The sequence below is a fragment of the Pimephales promelas genome, chromosome 9 (assembly GCF_988280905.1).
Source record: "Pimephales promelas chromosome 9, fPimPro1.hap1.1, whole genome shotgun sequence".
NCBI lineage: Eukaryota > Metazoa > Chordata > Actinopteri > Cypriniformes > Leuciscidae > Pimephales > Pimephales promelas.
In genome coordinates, this window is record NC_142777.1 from 38,626,711 (window position 1) to 38,645,007 (window position 18,297).

At 39.0% G+C, this 18,297-nt stretch overlaps 1 protein-coding gene across 2 annotated transcripts in view; it reads left to right on the forward strand.

Moving 5' to 3' along the window:
• The first annotated feature begins 114 nt into the window (after positions 1 to 114).
• The window catches only part of afg2a (AAA ATPase AFG2A), a 44,068-nt gene continuing 25,885 nt past the window's right edge, over positions 115 to 18,297 (forward strand). Inside the window, exons 1-13 of one of the 2 annotated variants that reach the window (XM_089135147.1) lie at positions 115 to 380; positions 985 to 1,109; positions 1,179 to 1,336; positions 3,052 to 3,110; positions 3,184 to 3,597; positions 4,116 to 4,245; positions 4,370 to 4,426; positions 4,519 to 4,642; positions 5,938 to 6,190; positions 10,617 to 10,771; positions 12,652 to 12,861; positions 13,626 to 13,679; positions 18,195 to 18,274. In XM_089135147.1, the coding sequence (XP_088991273.1) occupies positions 245 to 380; positions 985 to 1,109; positions 1,179 to 1,336; positions 3,052 to 3,110; positions 3,184 to 3,597; positions 4,116 to 4,245; positions 4,370 to 4,426; positions 4,519 to 4,642; positions 5,938 to 6,190; positions 10,617 to 10,771; positions 12,652 to 12,861; positions 13,626 to 13,679; positions 18,195 to 18,274 (1,955 nt within the window). In that variant the 5' untranslated portion in view covers positions 115 to 244. The remainder of the gene's footprint in view (positions 381 to 984; positions 1,110 to 1,178; positions 1,337 to 3,051; positions 3,111 to 3,183; positions 3,598 to 4,115; positions 4,246 to 4,369; positions 4,427 to 4,518; positions 4,643 to 5,937; positions 6,191 to 10,616; positions 10,772 to 12,651; positions 12,862 to 13,625; positions 13,680 to 18,194; positions 18,275 to 18,297) is intronic. The other variant, XM_039655131.2, reaches the window with a different exon arrangement.

Sequence of the window (18,297 nt, forward strand, 5' to 3'; positions counted from 1 at the left end):
CTATATAATTTTCTTTCATCCGGTTAACACAAAAGATTATATTTTAGATAAGCAAACACTCGAGGTATTTGTGTCGATAACTGGTATGTTGTGTAATTCCGTGATATCTACGGCCTTTATATTTCTGTTTTTACGGTAGTTAACGGGGAGGAGCTGAACTTTGACATCGGGAAGTTTATGCTCACATGTGGACGGTGTTTGTGTGTGTGTGTGTTTAACACACACATCTTATAACTAATCAAACATGTCATCGAGCAAGAAAGGCAAAGGGAAAAAGAGACTGAGCGAAGGAGAAGGAGACAGATCTGGGTCATTCTGTGATGAACCGGACTCATGTGTCCCGAACGGAGAATTAACGGTCACAGACTTCACAGAGAGAGGTAACGGGAGCGCGCGACATCACATCAGCGGCGCGCATTAGCTACACTCATTGGTTAGGATAAACTAGTCAAATATGATAAACGTCCGCAATCAGCGCTTGAAACTATAATTATTTTTTTTTTGGACTGGTCTTTTTTGTTGTTGTTGTTGATAAACACATGTCGCGTGTTTAAAGCTGCACTCAAGTCGGTTTTCTGGTTTTACTATTTATTTATTTAAAAAGTCACTGTATTTTTTTCATGGAGCGGGTCGCCCACTCACGGGTCTCGCCATTTTGACATCACGTGTTTTTCTTTTGAATTTTTTTTTTTGTAAAATAATGACAATACAATAATAATAATTACTATTACAATATAACAATTACAGTTCTTATATATTATTAGTTATTATTATTATTGACTTTATATTTATTAGCCTTTGCTCAAGTTGCTTTATAAACCATAAAAAAACTAATGAAATACTAGTTAAAATGAGCATGAATAAATGAATAAACAAGCAGGTAATATAACACGATGCATTGGTTTGAACCTACAGACACCTGATGTCTTATGTTTAAGTAGATTGTATTAAAAATCTATATTTGCATGTGATGACGGTGTGCAGCGGATGATAAATCCCCTCAGCGATGGCGATCATATTTGGCTCAGATGAGCGTGAACACCATGAAGACCCTGAACACCTGTATCGGTCGTCCTGTCCTGATCTCCAGCAGCGCGGGGCAACAGGAGGTGAGTGTGTGTGTTATAGCTGTGTGTTTGCTGCAGGTGTGTGTGTGTGTTGAAGCTGTGTGTGTGCAGGTGTGTGTGGCGTGGCCTGGGTCTCAGTTTCCCGGCAGGCGTGTGGGTCTTCAGTCCAGCGTTCAGTCGAGTCTGAGAGTGAAGCCTGGAGATCATGTGACCCTGCAGCCAATCACTGGAGCCATTCTACAGGCCGAACACCTGCAGATGAGACTCCGGTACGACTGACCCCGGACTGACCTCTAGACACATCAGAAACACATCAGACACTCTAATGACTGAGGATTAATCTGGGTTTCCTCAGGGATGCTGTAGTTGTGAGGGAATGTCTCCCTCTGCTGGCCGACAGCAGAAACACACGCTCGACTTTACTATAAGTTAACTGTAATATTTTATCCAAATATTTTTGTTTATTTTTGTAACAAATATTTTGGTTGTATCTGCCCCTATACAAATATTTGTATAGGGATAGGTAAAACTATAACAACAGTCATCCAATGTGTGTGTATCACAGTGCTAACGCTAAAGCTAATCTGCAACAATTAATGTCCCCAGAAGAGCTTTTATAAGTTACGGCTACAACACCAAACAACTCTGAGAAACAAGAACACTAAACAATTTATACTTTTATTAAGATATTAAAACTGGCAGCAGATTTTAAATAATCATGTGATTTGAATCGTCTTACAAAATAGTATGTTATGTACATAAGCGTGCAAGTGCAATACTATTTAAACTTTACATAGTGGAAAAAGACTAAACGAGCAACGCTTTCCATCTTGTATTTACTTCAGATCTGATTAGATTCTGAAATGGTCAAGGCTCTGTTCTGTTCTAAACACTGATTTAGCTCATCCATTCTTCTTATGTGAAACGTTACAGGAGAGACTTCTGATAAACCTTTTTAATATTTGGTAAAAAAAAAAAATATTTGTAATAAAAATGACTAAAATTATTTTTAAAAATGATTTTTTTTAAATATATTTTTTTATAAACACATTTGTGATTTGGAACAAGTATGATAAATATAATAGAAATATTAATAAATAAAATGTTTTAGAGTTGTGAATATAATATGTTAAATTGTAAAAATATATATTTATAATATTATAAATGTAATGTAAAAATTATATATTATAGAAAATTATAGTTTTATAAATTTTTAAAAATACATTTGCTTTTTGAAACAAATATAAAAAAATATAACAAAGTTGTATAAATAATGTTTTATAATTATTTATAAATGTATAATTTTTATAATATTTATATTATTTAATATATTATAAACAATTTTTATACTTGTAAATATTTTATAAAATTAGAAATATAATGTAAATATAATATGTTTTAAAAATATTTGAATTGTTTTAATATTTTATAATATTTATACTTTTTTACAACACATTTGTGGTTTGAAACAAATATAAAAAATATAAAATAAATTTATTTAATAAAATGTTTGATAAATATTTATAAATTCATCATAATTATTCTATTTATATTATAAATGTAATATATTATCATATTTTATAATATTAGAAATATAATGTAAATATAATATATTATAAAAAATATTTCTATTGTTTAATATTTTATAACATTGATATTTATATTTTTTTTATAAACACATTTGTGATTAGTAACAAATATATATTTATAAATAAAATGTTTTATAGATATTAAAAGATTATAATTTTTTAATTATAAATATAATGTATCATATAAATATTTCTACTTTTTAATATTTTATTATATTAATATTTATACGTTTTTGTGATTAGTAACAAATATCATATGTTTATAAATAAAATGTTTTATAGATATTAAAAAACTTTATATTATAAATATAATATATAAAAATATTTAATAAGATTTTGTGATTAGCATTATTCCTCATAAACGAGATGTTAAAATATGTGTTTAACCGTTGCAGTCCTGAAGACCGCGTGCTGAACACAGAGGAGTTCCGGAGCGATCTCCTCGGGATGCTGGGTAATGACACGCGCTGATCTCCTGGGGCCGCTTTGAATGCTGGGATTGTTCTGAGTGTGGCTGTGTGTTGCAGACGGGCGCGTGCTGCTCGCGGGCGGCAGTGTGTCGGTGTGTTACTTCGGGCGCCGGTGTGTGATCGGGGTGGACTGGATCCGAGGCGTCGACGGAGAGACTCAGAGCTCAGTCGTTCTCGACCTCTCCTCGCAGCTCGAGCGCCTCTCCGTCCAGCAGAGCACATCACATGACCTTTCACCTCCGACCCCTCAGCCTGACGGTCCGGTGTGTGTGTGTCGCTCGCCGACGGACACCTTCTACTCCGTCTGCAGCTCCACCGCTCTGAGCCTGTCGGACCCTAACGAGCGGGTCGAGGACGACGAGGGGTCAAAGGTCACGTACAGTATGATCGGCGGGCTCAGCGGTCAGCTGAAGGTCATCAGGGAAACCATCGAGCTGCCGCTGAAACACCCCCAACTCTTTAAAAACTATGGTGAGTGAGGTCACAGGTCAGATTTGAACCTTTGACGTGAGCGTGTGTTTATCGTGTGGTCATGTGACGTGGATGGGCAACGATTAATCACATCCAAAAAAAAAGTCTGTGTTTACATAATATATGTGTGTCTAGTGTTTATAATTAATTTGTATATATAAATACCCACACATGTATGTGTATATTTAAGAAAAATGTGTTATTAATATGTCAAATATTTATATTTATATATAATATTAATTATGTATAAATAAAGTATATACATGCAAATATTTCTTAAATATATAAATGCATGTGTGTGTATTTATACATACAAATTAATTATACACACTACACACATATATTATGTAAACACAGACTTTTATTTTGGATTCGATTAATCGTTGCCCAATGCCCATCCCTAACGTGAGCATGTGTTTATCGTGTGGTCATGTGACGTGAGCGTGTGTTTATCGTGTGGTCATGTGACGTGAGCGTACGTGTCTGTCATGTGGTCATGTGACGTGTGTTTCTGACAGGAATCCCGCCTCCTCGCGGTGTGCTTCTCTACGGGCCGCCCGGCACAGGGAAGACTCTGATTGGACGAGCAGTAGCCAATGAGGTGGGAGCTCACATGAGCGTGATCAACGGCCCAGAGATCATGAGCAAGTGTGTGAGAGAAACTGATCATCAAATAAAAACACGATTACGCTGATTTGAGTGCCACATTCTCCTGTGGGCGAGTGTGTGTGTGTTCAGTCATGTCTCTCTCTCTCTCTCTCTCTCTCTGCAGGTTTTATGGAGAGACTGAAGCCAGACTGAGGGAGATCTTCACACAGGCTTCACAGAGGTAACACACACACACAGCTAATGCAACTGACGTCTGTTATGAATGACCCAAAGTCACTGAGAGAGCGTGTGTGTGTGTGTGTGTGTTCACAGGCAGCCCTCCATCATCTTCATCGATGAGTTAGATGCTCTGTGTCCGAAGAGAGAAGGGTCCCAGAACGAGGTGGAGAAGCGTGTGGTGGCGACTCTCCTCACGCTGATGGACGGCATCGCTTCAGTGAGTGTGTGTGAGTGTGTGTGAGTGTGTGTGACAGGCGGGTCTCAGCAGAGGTGGAAAGAGTACTGAAAATTAGTACAAGTAGTTGCTAAAATAATACTCGATTACAAGCAAAAGTACTGGTGTTAAAAATGCACTTAAGTAAAAGTACAAAGTACCCCTCTCAAAAACTACTCAAGTACTAATTACTAATTACTTTTAGCCTGTGATATTTATTTACTTTTATGGAAATCAAGTTATAATAATGGTCTAATATGATTATTATTATTAATGAATTATAATGCCAAATAAATAAGCTTGTTGGGTTATTTTATTTATAAACTTCTTTTTTTTTTTTTTACAATAAAGATTTCCAAACGTACCCTACTAATATTTCAAAAGTTTCAAAAGTTATCAGCATTTAGCACTGACACAAATGTGGCATCTAGACAGACTGTCAATCAGTGCAGTTACACTGTTATGCCAGTGGGTTGCGGACGGCAAGAGACTGTTTTTATGAAAGAGTCATTATTAAACTCTTCATTGTAAGCTTAAAACACGGATTCAATATTAATAAAACAATGTGTTGACAATGACATACAATATAACTTTTTAATCTAAGTTTACAATGCTAAATCTTTATTATGGTAGGCTATATGTGCTTGTCACCTGAGTGACGCTGAAGCTCATGTTTCAAGTGATGTTTTTAGTCAAATTATCGTGAGGTCTTCCCAACTTTAAAAACAAAAACAACTGAACTATCACATATCACTGCAGAAACAAAGTTTCTATAAAACGTCTCCTTTCCTTCCTCTGTATAAGGACAACTCCTCCATGTGGGGTCATGGGCACTCGTCATCTGGTATTTCTTCTGAATTTTCAATGAATTCAGTGTCTCGAATGTCCATGTCCATTACGACAAAGTTCTTTGATAACACTAAAATACAAACTGAAGGACGTGTGAGGACGAATATAGCTCTCCAGGAACCGGGCTTTTTTCCCGCTCCAAATACAAGGGTTTTTATTGGCCCGCCCACGATCAGTTATTTCCATTGGATACCCAAATGCTGGTCAGAGATTTGAATAATTGTTGAATTCAAATTGTACAAGTACTTTGTAATTAATGGGATTTTTAAAGTAGTGAAGTACATTACTTAACTTAATTTGTACTCGAGTACAAGGAAAATTACAGACTAAAAAATGTACTCATAAAAGTACAAGTACACGAAAAAACTACTTAATTACAGTAATCTGAGTAGTTGTAATTCGTTACTTCCACCTCTGGGTCTCAGTAGTGTGTGTGTGTGTGTGTACAGGCGGGTTCGCAGCTGCTGGTTCTGGGAGCCACTAACCGTCCTCACGCGGTGGACTCGGCGCTGCGGCGGCCCGGACGCTTCGACTGCGAGCTGGAGATCGGCGTTCCCGACGCCGCCGGCCGGATGGAGATCCTGCAGAAGCTGCTGCTCCCGATGCCGTGTGTGTGTGTCGCTGACGACGAGCTGCGCGAACTGGCGCACGCCGCGCACGGCTACACCGGAGCCGACCTCGCCGCCGTCTGCAAGGAAGCAGGTGAGTCTCACACACACACACACACACACACTAGAGCCAGACCGATATATCGGCAGACCGATGGCCGATAAATTAATATTTCAAAAATAAAATAAAAACGGACGAAACACGCTTGAACCATGTCACGAGTGTTGGAGTTGTATAGTTTGTCCACCAGAGGGCACTCTACACCGTCCCTGTTGGCAACACTCGTTTATAACGCGCCAGAGCACATTTTATTATTACATTCAGAAACAATGTAAAATATTAGTGAATAGAGCCAGACCGAGATAACGGCAGACCGATATTATCGGCAGATATTAGGCATTTTCCAAACTATCGGTATCGGCAGTTATAATGGCTGATAAATGAATATTTCAAAAACAAAATAAAAACGGACGAAACGCTTGAACCATGTCATGAGTGTTGGAGTTGTATAGTTTGTCCACCAGAGGGCGCTCTACACCGTTCCTGTTGGCAACACTCGTTAAGTTGGTCATTGCTTGATTAACAATTAAAAGATCATCCCCATCAGTTCTCTGAACTCAAATAAGCAGGACAACATTTGTGACTATCATGTCCAGCTTTGCTGCTGTTAAATAAGCCGAGAGTGAAGCGGAATTAGCTAGTAATAGTTGCGTTACGTTGTTAAAGTGTCGTTGACTGACTGTCCTTTTAACGTTTGACAGTGTGACTGAAGTATTTCTTTAATAGCGCGTGACAGTTATAGCAATGAGACGGATCATCTCTCCTCGGCCTGTTATATTGAAAATGTATGTTTTACACTTTGTAGTATGACATCATCTAAATTATGGCTCATCATTGCCTAGCTAATCACAAAGCTAGCTAACGCCACTGTCATCAGTCTGTTCTGTTGTGACCGTAAAAGAACAAAGTTTCTTTTTAAAATACATGATCATAATATTTTAGTTAAAACTCATAAATAAATACAAATAACTAATGTTAAGGAAATCTGTTAATGTTTTGTTGCGCGTTTCGAAAAAAAAAATATCGGAGCGATTTATCGGCATATCGGATTTTAAAACCAACAAATATTTGTATCGGTATCGGCCTGCAAAATCCTTTATCGGTCCTTTATCTCACACTCACACACACACACTTTTCTTCGGCCCTTTTCATATGTACCTTGTGTTCTTTTGCTATGGTTAATATTTACGAACATTAATTTCTTCTTCATTTTTGTCCTACTAACACTTCAGATAAGACAGTTTGTAAAATAAACGCTCGTACGAATGTTCTCGAGTTCAGTTAGTAACAAACTCTTGATGCGTCCTCAGATGTACTGGATTCTACTCAGATTCTATTAGAAAGTAAATTTCTCGTGATTATTTGCTCTATTGCTCTATATGAGGCAGGTAACGCACCATCCGTCATACATATTTTTTCCGGCATTTAGAATTTTCACAAAAAGCGACTTTTTCTGAATTTTAGAGATTTTCATGAAAATCGGACCAGATCATCACCGACAAAAAAATCAAGTTGTTTCGTCAAACTGTTCTCGAATAACTCGCGTAACAGTGTCTGTGCAGCGCCACCCAGTGGTGAGGAGGAATGAGAAATGGCTGTTTTTGCTCGCAACTTGTGATTGGTTTGGCCGGTTTGAACACCGTAAAGCTGATTTTACTGTTTATGTTGAGATAAAGACCTCTGTAGGACCGTCTCAGAAGAGAGGCGGCTGTGGGTGTTTGCGTTTGCTGTAACTCAGAGAATAAACAGTCCCGTGTGTGAGCGACGGCTGCTTCCTTATAAAGCCTTTCTCTCGCCCTCTTCTGTCACAGCGAGAGTTCTCAGTCATGCTGGTTTATAAGGGGTCCTGTTTATAAACGCCGGAAACCTCCTCTCTCTCTCTCTCTCTCTCTCGCTCTCTCTCTCTCTGTTTTATGAGAGGGCTGGTTCTGTTTCTTCTGTTGTTCGAGAGGTTTTATTGCAGCTGTGAGTGTAAACACAGGATTGAGGGACGATCTGGACACATTCCTGCTTCGCCCGCTTTTACTGCTGTTGTTCTTCCTTCCGTTTTATTGCAGCTTTAAATGATGCCGTTCGTTTAAGTTTCGTCTCTTTGCTGCCTGTAAATTGAAATACCTGGGATTTAAAATCATCATTAAAATACCATCTAAGCTATCCATCCATCCGTCTACATCTTCATCTCCATCCATCTCCATCTCCATCCATCCATCTACCTCTCCATCCATCCATCCATCCATCTACATCTCCATCCGTCCATCCATCCACCTGTCTACCTATCCATCCATCCATCCATCCATCCATCTATCTACCTCTCCATCCATCCGTCCATCCATCCATCCATCCATCCATCTATCCATCTCCATCTCCCTCCATCTCCATCCATCCATCTCCATCTATCCATCTCCATCCATCTCCATCCATCCATCTACCTCTCCATCCATCCATCCATCCATCTACATCTCCATCCGTCCATCCATCCACCTGTCTACCTATCCATCCATCCATCTATCTACCTCTCCATCCATCCGTCCATCCATCCATCCATCCATCTATCCATCTCCATCTCCCTCCATCTCCATCTCCATCCATCTATCCATCTACATCTCCATCCATCTGCCCATCCATCCATCCATCTACATCTCCATCCGTCCATCCATCCACCTGTCTACCTATCCATCCATCCATCCATCCATCCATCTATCTACCTCTCCATCCATCTGCCCATCCATCCATCCATCCATCTATCTACCTTTTCATCCGTCCATCCATCCATCCATCCATCCATCTATCCATCTCCATCTCCATCCATCTCCATCCATCTCCATCCATCCATCTCCATCCATCTCCATCTCCATCCATCTATCCATCTACATCTCCATCCATCTGCCCATCCATCCATCCATCCATCTACCTCTCCATCCATCCATCTACATCTCCATCCGTCCATCCATCCACCTGTCTACCTATCCATCCATCCATCCATCCATCCATCTATCTACCTCTCCATCCATCTGCCGATCCATCCATCCATCCATCTATTTACCTCTCCATCCATCTGCCCATCCATCCATCCATCTATCTACCTCTTCATCCGTCCATCCATCCATCCATCTACCTCTCCATCCGTCCATCCATCCACCTGTCTACCTATCCATCCATCCATCCATCCATCCATCCATCCATCTATCTACCTCTCCATCCATCTGCCCATCCATCCATCTATTTACCTCTCCATCCATCTGCCCATCCATCCATCCATCCATCTATCTACCTCTTCATCCGTCCATCCATCCATCCATCTATCTACCTCTTCATCCATCCATCCCTCGTCCATCCGTCCATCCATCTGTCCATCCATCCATCCATCCATCTATCTACCTCTTCATCCATCTGTCCATCCATCCATCCATCCATCCATCTATTTACCTCTTCATCCATCCATCCATCCATCTATCTACCTCTTCATCCATCTGCCCATCCATCCATCCATCCATCTATCTACCTCTTCATCCATCTGCCCATCCATCCATCCATCCATCTATCTACCTCTCCATCCATCTGCACATCCATCCATCCATCCATCTATCTACCTCTTCATCCATTCATCCCTCGTCCATCCGTCCATCCATCTGTCCATCCATCCATCCATCCATCCATCCATCTATCTACCTCTTCATACATCCATCCCTCGCCCATCCGTCCATCCATCTGTCCATCCATCCGTCCATCTATCTACCTCTTCATCCATCTATCTATGCATCCGTCCATCTGTCCATCTACCTCTTTCTCCATCCATCCATCCATCCATCCATCCATCCATCCATCTATCTACCTCTTCATCCATCTGCCCATCCATCCATCTATCCATCTACCTCTTTCTCCGTCCGTCCATCCATCTGTCCGTCTGTCCATCCATTCGTCCATCCATCTGTCCATCTCTCTACCTATCCGCCTATCCATTCATCCATCTGTCCACCCCATCCATCCATCTGATTATTTAAGGTGGATTCACAGGTAATCTATTTTTAAATGTGTTTATTGGAAACATATGAGTCTGTTCTCTTCAGCTCTAATGGTCGTCGCTCCTCTGTTCCTCTCTCTCTCTTTATATTGTTGTGTTTGTGATCCTCGTTCGGCCTCGTCTGGAGTCACGAGAGAGCAGGAGTTCAGGTTTGATTCACGTCGGATGTTTACTCTGTGTTGGAGCCGAGGAAAGACTGCAGGATGTTTGCTCTCAAATAAATCAACTCAAACAGAGATTAAACCCGCTGGATTCAGCTTCATCTGGGCCTTATTATGCTTCAGTGCGTGTGTGTGTGTGTGTGTGTGAGAGAGCTGGTGCTTGTGTTAAAGGGACAGTTCAACCACAAATGATTCTGTCATCGTTCACCAGAGAAATACACGACCGTCAAAGGTTTGTAAAAGATCTTGAGCGTGTTCATGTTCTGTGTTTCTGCAGGTCTTCACGCACTGAGGAGGGCTTTAGGATCCGGACCTGCTCTCTCTGACGCCCAGCTGATGAACACGGTGAAGGTCACGACCTCTGACCTCAGGCTGGCCATGACGGAGGTCAAACCCAGCGCGATGAGAGAGGTGGCCATCGACGTGCCAAAGGTGCAGTGTTCATCTAAAGCAAAACCTCCACATGATGGACCAATCACAGGCTCAGAAACACTTTTACAGCTGCGCGTTATTCCAACAGTCGTCGCTGCGTTTTCCAATAACCGTCGAGTCTATCGAAAAGCTTTTGATAAGCTTATGCCGGTGTGGGTTGAAGATGATCTGAGCCAATTTTGGTGAAAGTCGAGGTCTAGGAGGAGTAGGTTTTTAAAATAATTAAACATGGGAATTAATAATTAAACACAGCAGGTTCAACCAGATATGACATCATTGGTATCATTGTTCTCGGCGTGATTCAAGAGATCTATAATCACACGGCTTTTAAAGAATTTTGCCAAATTTAACGACTAAGTGAACAAATTTAACTATGAGCGTTTTTGGAAATGTCATTCTAATGTTTGACCAGAAGGAGGCGCTGTTCTGAAAGTTTTGAATGGTCCTCAAATGCATTCATTATATACAGCATTTAAAATGGCCAACACCCAGAAAAGCCAATTTGGGAAAATTGTATCATTTCAATTTAATTTCAATTTCAATTCATATCATTTTTGTATTTCGGTTCATTATGCTGCACTGAATCAAAAGTTTTTCAGCAAAGAGTTCAGTGGTTACAGGCAAAAACACCAACACGCAATCCTCAGTGCATCTTTAGTCATGCCTCATTTTTGTTGTAGAAAAGTAATTAATATAGTTAAAGGAGTAGTTCACTTTTGAAAAAACTTTTGCTGATAATTTACTCGCCCCCGTGTCATCCAAGATGTCCATGTCTGTCTTTCTTCAGTCGAAAAGAAATTAAGGTTTTTGATGAAAACATTCCAGGATTTTCTCCATATAATGGACTTCAATGGGGACCAAACGGTTCAAGGTCCAAATGAGAGTTTCAGTGCAAACTGTTCAAATGTCTTTAAACGACACCAGACGATGAATAAGGGTCTTATCATGCGAAACGATCGCTTATTTCAAAACTTATTCCAAAAATGTAACTTTTCTAAGGACAAATGCTAGCCTTGCTCTATTCTGTGAGGCACGTTTGTAACGTCACGTAATACGTAATTACGTTCAAAAGGTCACAGGCGACGTAGCCGGAAGTACAGAGTCAGTGTTTACAAGTTGAACGCATAGGTTGAACGTGCAAACTAACTCAAACGCCGTTTACAAAAAAGGAATTAAAAGGTAAAACAACGATGTCGGACGATTTTGATTCTGTACTTCCAGCTACGTCGCCTGTGACCTTTTGAACGTAATTACGTATTACGTGACGTTACAAACCGCATGATAAGACCCTTATTCATCGTCTGGAATCCTTTAAAGCCCTTTGAACAGTTTGCACTGAAACTGTCTTTTGGACCTTGAACCGTTTGGTCCCCATTGAAGTCCATTATATGGAGAAAATGCTGGAATGTTTTCATCAAAAACCTTCATTTCTTTTCGACTGAGGAAAGACAGACATGAACATCTTGGATGACATGGGGGCGAGTAAATTATCAGCAAAAGTTTTTTCAAAAGCGAACTAATCTTTTAATTTATATATATATATATATATATTTAGCCGCTCTGGAGAAAGTCCAGCTCAGTTCAGTTCTCATATAATGGTGTCAATTAATTGTGCCCAACTAAGCGAGACAAACGTGAAAAAGGCGCTAAATGATTCAACTCAAAGCCTCACTTTTGTAAGATTTCAGTACCGAAGTCGGTACTTTTAACAACACTACTGTGTGTGTGTGTGTGTGTGTGTGTGCGGGGGCTTTCCTTTAGCTCAAACAGTAAAGTGTTGGCACATGCAACGCCAAGGTCATGGGTTCAATTCCCAGGGAAAGCAAGAACTGATAGGAATGTAAATGTGTACCTTGATAAATGTGTGTGTGTGTGTGTAGGTGCGCTGGAGTGACATCGGTGGGATGGAGGAGGTGAAGCTGGCGCTGAAGCAGGCGGTGGACTGGCCCTTACGGCACCCCGAGGCCTTCATCCGGCTGGGGATCACGCCACCTAGAGGCGTCCTGCTGTACGGCCCGCCGGGATGCTCCAAAACCATGATCGCTAAAGCCTTAGCCAACGAGAGCCGGCTCAACTTCCTGTCCATCAAGGTCCGGCATGAGTGTGTGTGTGTGTGTGTGGGCACTTGTGTGAGAGTGTGTGGTTTATTATTATGGAGCAAAGAGAGACATACATGTTTTAGCTAGTGCTGGGCAACGATTAATCTCAGCCAACATACAAGATTGTGTTTGCATAATATATGTGTGTAATAATTTGTGTATATAAATACACAGACATGCATATATATATATTTAAGAAAATGTGTTATTTATGTGTGAGTGTGTGTGTGTGTGATGATGTGATCAGGCGTGTTTGGGAGTGTATCCCTCACTGGAGGATGTTTAGTCTGAGAGACGCTCACATTTCTGTTCGAGAGCCGATATGAATCTTTCCAAAGCAAGTTACGGAAAACACACACCCTCCGAGACAAAACCCAGATCACGAGTGTGTGTGTGTGTGTGTGTGTGTGTGACAGGGGGTGTTGAAATGGGACAAAAGGAAGTGAGCTTGACTTCAGAGAGAATGTTTATCAGTTCTTGTCTTTGGCCTGGCGGTTATTATTGTCTCTTCCTGTCGAGGTTATCATTATTAAACATCATCTTATCAATTTTATCATCTTGTTTATCATCTTAAACAAATAAATTGCATATAAACATCATTACCTGACAACAATATGTCTTAGTAAGATGATAATGAATTGTGTAGTTTTCTGATCAAATCGAACACCTCATATCTGTAATTGTGTTGGGTTTATGCATTGATAGATGATTGGTGAAGTGTTGATGATGATCACGCTGAATGTCCGTCTCTACAGGGTCCAGAGTTACTCAGTAAATACGTGGGCGAATCAGAACGAGCGGTTCGAGAGGTGAGTGACGTTCAATATTTCATTCATTTGAATTATTATTATTATTATTTTTAATAATGGGATTAAAGAATCCATTTGTTTCATTAATGGATGATTCAGCATCTTTTTAATGTATTTTACTAAGTGAATGATTCAATGACTCACTCATAAAAACTTTTACTGAGTGAATGATTCAATGACTCACTCATAAAAACTTTTACTGAGTGAATGATTCAATGACTCGCTCATAAAGACTTTTACTGAGTGAATGATTCAATGACTCGCTCATAAAGACTTTTACTGAGTGAATGATTCAATGACTCGCTCATAAAGACTTTTACTGAGTGAATGATTCAATGACTCGCTCATAAAGACTTTTACTGAGTGAATGATTCAATGACTCGCTCATAAAGACTTTTACTGAGTGAATGATTCAATGACTCGCTCATAAAGACTTTTACTGAGTGAATGATTCAATGACTTGCTCATAAAGACTTTTACTGAATGAATGATTCAATGACTTGATCATAAAGACTTTTACTGAGTGAATGATTCAATGACTCGCTCATAAAGACTTACTGAGTGAATGATTCAATGACTCACTCATAAAGACTTTTACTGAGTGAATGATTCAATGACTCACTCATAAAGACTTTTACTGAGTGAATGATTCAATGACTCGCTCAAAGACTTTTACTGAGTGAATGATTCAATGACTCGCCCATAAAGACTTTTACTGAGTGAATGATTCAATGACTCGCCCATAAAGACTTTTACTGAGTGAATGATTCAATGACTCGCTCATAAAGACTTTTACTGAGTGAATGATTCAATGTCTCGCTCATAAAGCCTTTTACTGAGTGAATGATTCAATGACTCACTCATAAAGCCTTTTACTGAGTGAATGATTCAATGACTTGCTCATAAAGCCTTTTATTGAGTGAATGATTCAATGACTCACTCATAAAGACTTTTACTGAGTGAATGATTCAATGACTCGCTCATAAAGACTTACTGAGTGAATGATTCAATGACTCGCTCATAAAGACTTACTGAGTGAATGATTCAATGACTCGCTCATAAAAACTTTTACTGAGTGAATGATTCAATGACTCGCTCATAAAGACTTTTACTGAGTGAATGATTCAATGACTCGCTCATAAAGACTTTTACTGAGTGAATGATTCAATGACTCGCTCATAAAGACTTTTACTGAGTGAATGATTCAATGACTCGCTCATAAAGACTTTTACTGAGTGAATGATTCAATGACTCGCTCATAAAGACTTTTACTGAGTGAATGATTCAATGACTCGCTCATAAAGACTTTTACTGAGTGAATGATTCAATGACTCGCTCATAAAGACTTTTACTGAGTGAATGATTCAATGACTCGCTCATAAAGACTTTTACTGAGTGAATGATTCAATGACTCGCTCATAAAGACTTTTACTGAATGAATGATTCAATGACTTGATCATAAAGACTTTTACTGAGTGAATGATTCAATGACTCGCTCATAAAGACTTACTGAGTGAATGATTCAATGACTCACTCATAAAGACTTTTACTGAGTGAATGATTCAATGACTCACTCATAAAGACTTTTACTGAGTGAATGATTCAATGACTCGCTCAAAGACTTTTACTGAGTGAATGATTCAATGACTCGCCCATAAAGACTTTTACTGAGTGAATGATTCAATGACTCGCCCATAAAGACTTTTACTGAGTGAATGATTCAATGACTCGCTCATAAAGACTTTTACTGAGTGAATGATTCAATGTCTCGCTCATAAAGCCTTTTACTGAGTGAATGATTCAATGACTCACTCATAAAGCCTTTTACTGAGTGAATGATTCAATGACTTGCTCATAAAGCCTTTTATTGAGTGAATGATTCAATGACTCACTCATAAAGACTTTTACTGAGTGAATGATTCAATGACTCGCTCATAAAGACTTACTGAGTGAATGATTCAATGACTCGCTCATAAAGACTTACTGAGTGAATGATTGAATGACTCTCTCTTAAAGACTTTTACTGAGTGAATGATTCAATGACTCGCTCATAAAGACTTTTACTGAGTGAATGATTCAATGACTCGCTCATAAAGACTTACTGAGTGAATGATTCAATGACTCGCTCATAAAGACTTTTACTGAGTGAATGATTCAATGACTCGCTCATAAAGACTTTTACTGAGTGAATGATTCAATGACTCGCCCATAAAGACTTTTACTGAGTGAATGATTCAATGACTCACTCATAAAGACTTACTGAGTGAATGATTCAATGACTCGCTCAAAGACTTTTACTGAGTGAATGATTCAATGACTCGCCCATAAAGACTTTTACTGAGTGAATGATTCAATGACTCGCCCATAAAGACTTTTACTGAGTGAATGATTCAATGACTCGCTCATAAAGACTTTTACTGAGTGAATGATTCAATGTCTCGCTCATAAAGCCTTTTACTGAGTGAATGATTCAATGACTCACTCATAAAGCCTTTTACTGAGTGAATGATTCAATGACTTGCTCATAAAGCCTTTTATTGAGTGAATGATTCAATGACTCACTCATAAAGACTTTTACTGAGTGAATGATTCAATGACTCGCTCATAAAGACTTACTGAGTGAATGATTCAATGACTCGCTCATAAAGACTTACTGAGTGAATGATTGAATGACTCTCTCTTAAAGACTTTTACTGAGTGAATGATTCAATGACTCGCTCATAAAGACTTTTACTGAGTGAATGATTCAATGACTCGCTCATAAAGACTTACTGAGTGAATGATTCAATGACTCGCTCATAAAGACTTACTGAGTGAATGATTCAATGACTCGCTCATAAAGACTTTTACTGAGTGAATGATTCAATGACTCGCTCATAAAGACTTTTACTGAGTGAATGATTCAATGACTCGCTCATAAAGACTTTTACTGAGTGAATGATTCAATGACTCGCTCATAAAGCCTTACTCAGTGAATGATTCAATGACTCGCTCATAAAGACTTACTGAGTGAATGATTCAATGACTCGCTCATAAAGACTTTTACTGAGTGAATGATTCAATGATTCGCTCATAAAGACTTACTGAGTGAATGATTCAATGACTCGCTCATAAAGCCTTACTGAGTGAATGATTCAATGACTCGCTCATAAAGACTTACTGAGTGAATGATTCAATGACTTGTTCATAAAGACTTTTACTGAGTGAATGATTCAATGACTCGCTCATAAAGACTTACTGAGTGAATGATTCAATGACTCGCTCATAAAGACTTTTACTGAGTGAATGATTCAATGACTCACTCATAAAGACTTTTACTGAGTGAATGATTCAATGACTCGCTCAAAGACTTTTACTGAGTGAATGATTCAATGACTCGCCCATAAAGACTTTTACTGAGTGAATGATTCAATGACTCTCTCTTAAAGACTTTTACTGAGTGAATGATTCAATGACTCGCTCATAAAGACTTTTACTGAGTGAATGATTCAATGACTCGCCCATAAAGACTTTTACTGAGTGAATGATTCAATGACTCGCCCATAAAGACTTTTACTGAGTGAATGATTCAATGACTCACTCATAAAGCCTTTTACTGAGTGAATGATTCAATGACTCGCTCATAAAGACTTTTACTGAGTGAATGATTCAATGACTCACTCATAAAGACTTTTACTGAGTGAATGATTCAATGACTCGCTCATAAAGACTTACTGAGTGAATGATTCAATGACTCGCTCATAAAGACTTACTGAGTGAATGATTGAATGACTCTCTCTTAAAAACTTTTACTGAGTGAATGATTCAATGACTCGCTCATAAAGACTTTTACTGAGTGAATGATTCAATGACTCGCTCATACAGACTTACTGAGTGAATGATTCAATGACTCGCTCATAAAGACTTACTGAGTGAATGATTCAATGACTCGCTCATAAAGACTTTTACTGAGTGAATGATTCAATGACTCGCTCATAAAGACTTTTACTGAGTGAATGATTCAATGACTCGCTCATAAAGCCTTACTGAGTGAATGATTCAATGACTCGCTCATAAAGACTTACTGAGTGAATGATTCAATGACTCGCTCATAAAGACTTTTACTGAGTGAATGATTCAATGACTCGCTCATAAAGACTTACTGAGTGAATGATTCAATGACTCGCTCATAAAGCCTTACTGAGTGAATGATTCAATGACTCGCTCATAAAGACTTACTGAGTGAATGATTCAATGACTTGTTCATAAAGACTTTTACTGAGTGAATGATTCAATGACTCGCTCATAAAGACTTACTGAGTGAATGATTCAATGACTCGCTCATAAAGAGTTCACTTGTTTCACAAACACACTTTAACTCTCACTTGTCGCCACCTACGGGTGTAACACTAAATGATTCAATCTTCTCAAGTTACTTTCAAAAGGTGATTTGTTCGCTACCATATGCATCAGTTTTAATATAATAATGTGTAAACTCGTGTGTGTGTGTGTGTGTGTGTGTGTGTGTTTCCGTAGGTCTTTCGGAAGGCCAGAACAGTGGCTCCGTCCATCATTTTCTTTGATGAGATTGATGCTTTAGCAGTGGCAAGAGGAAGGTAACAACAGAATCATCAATGAC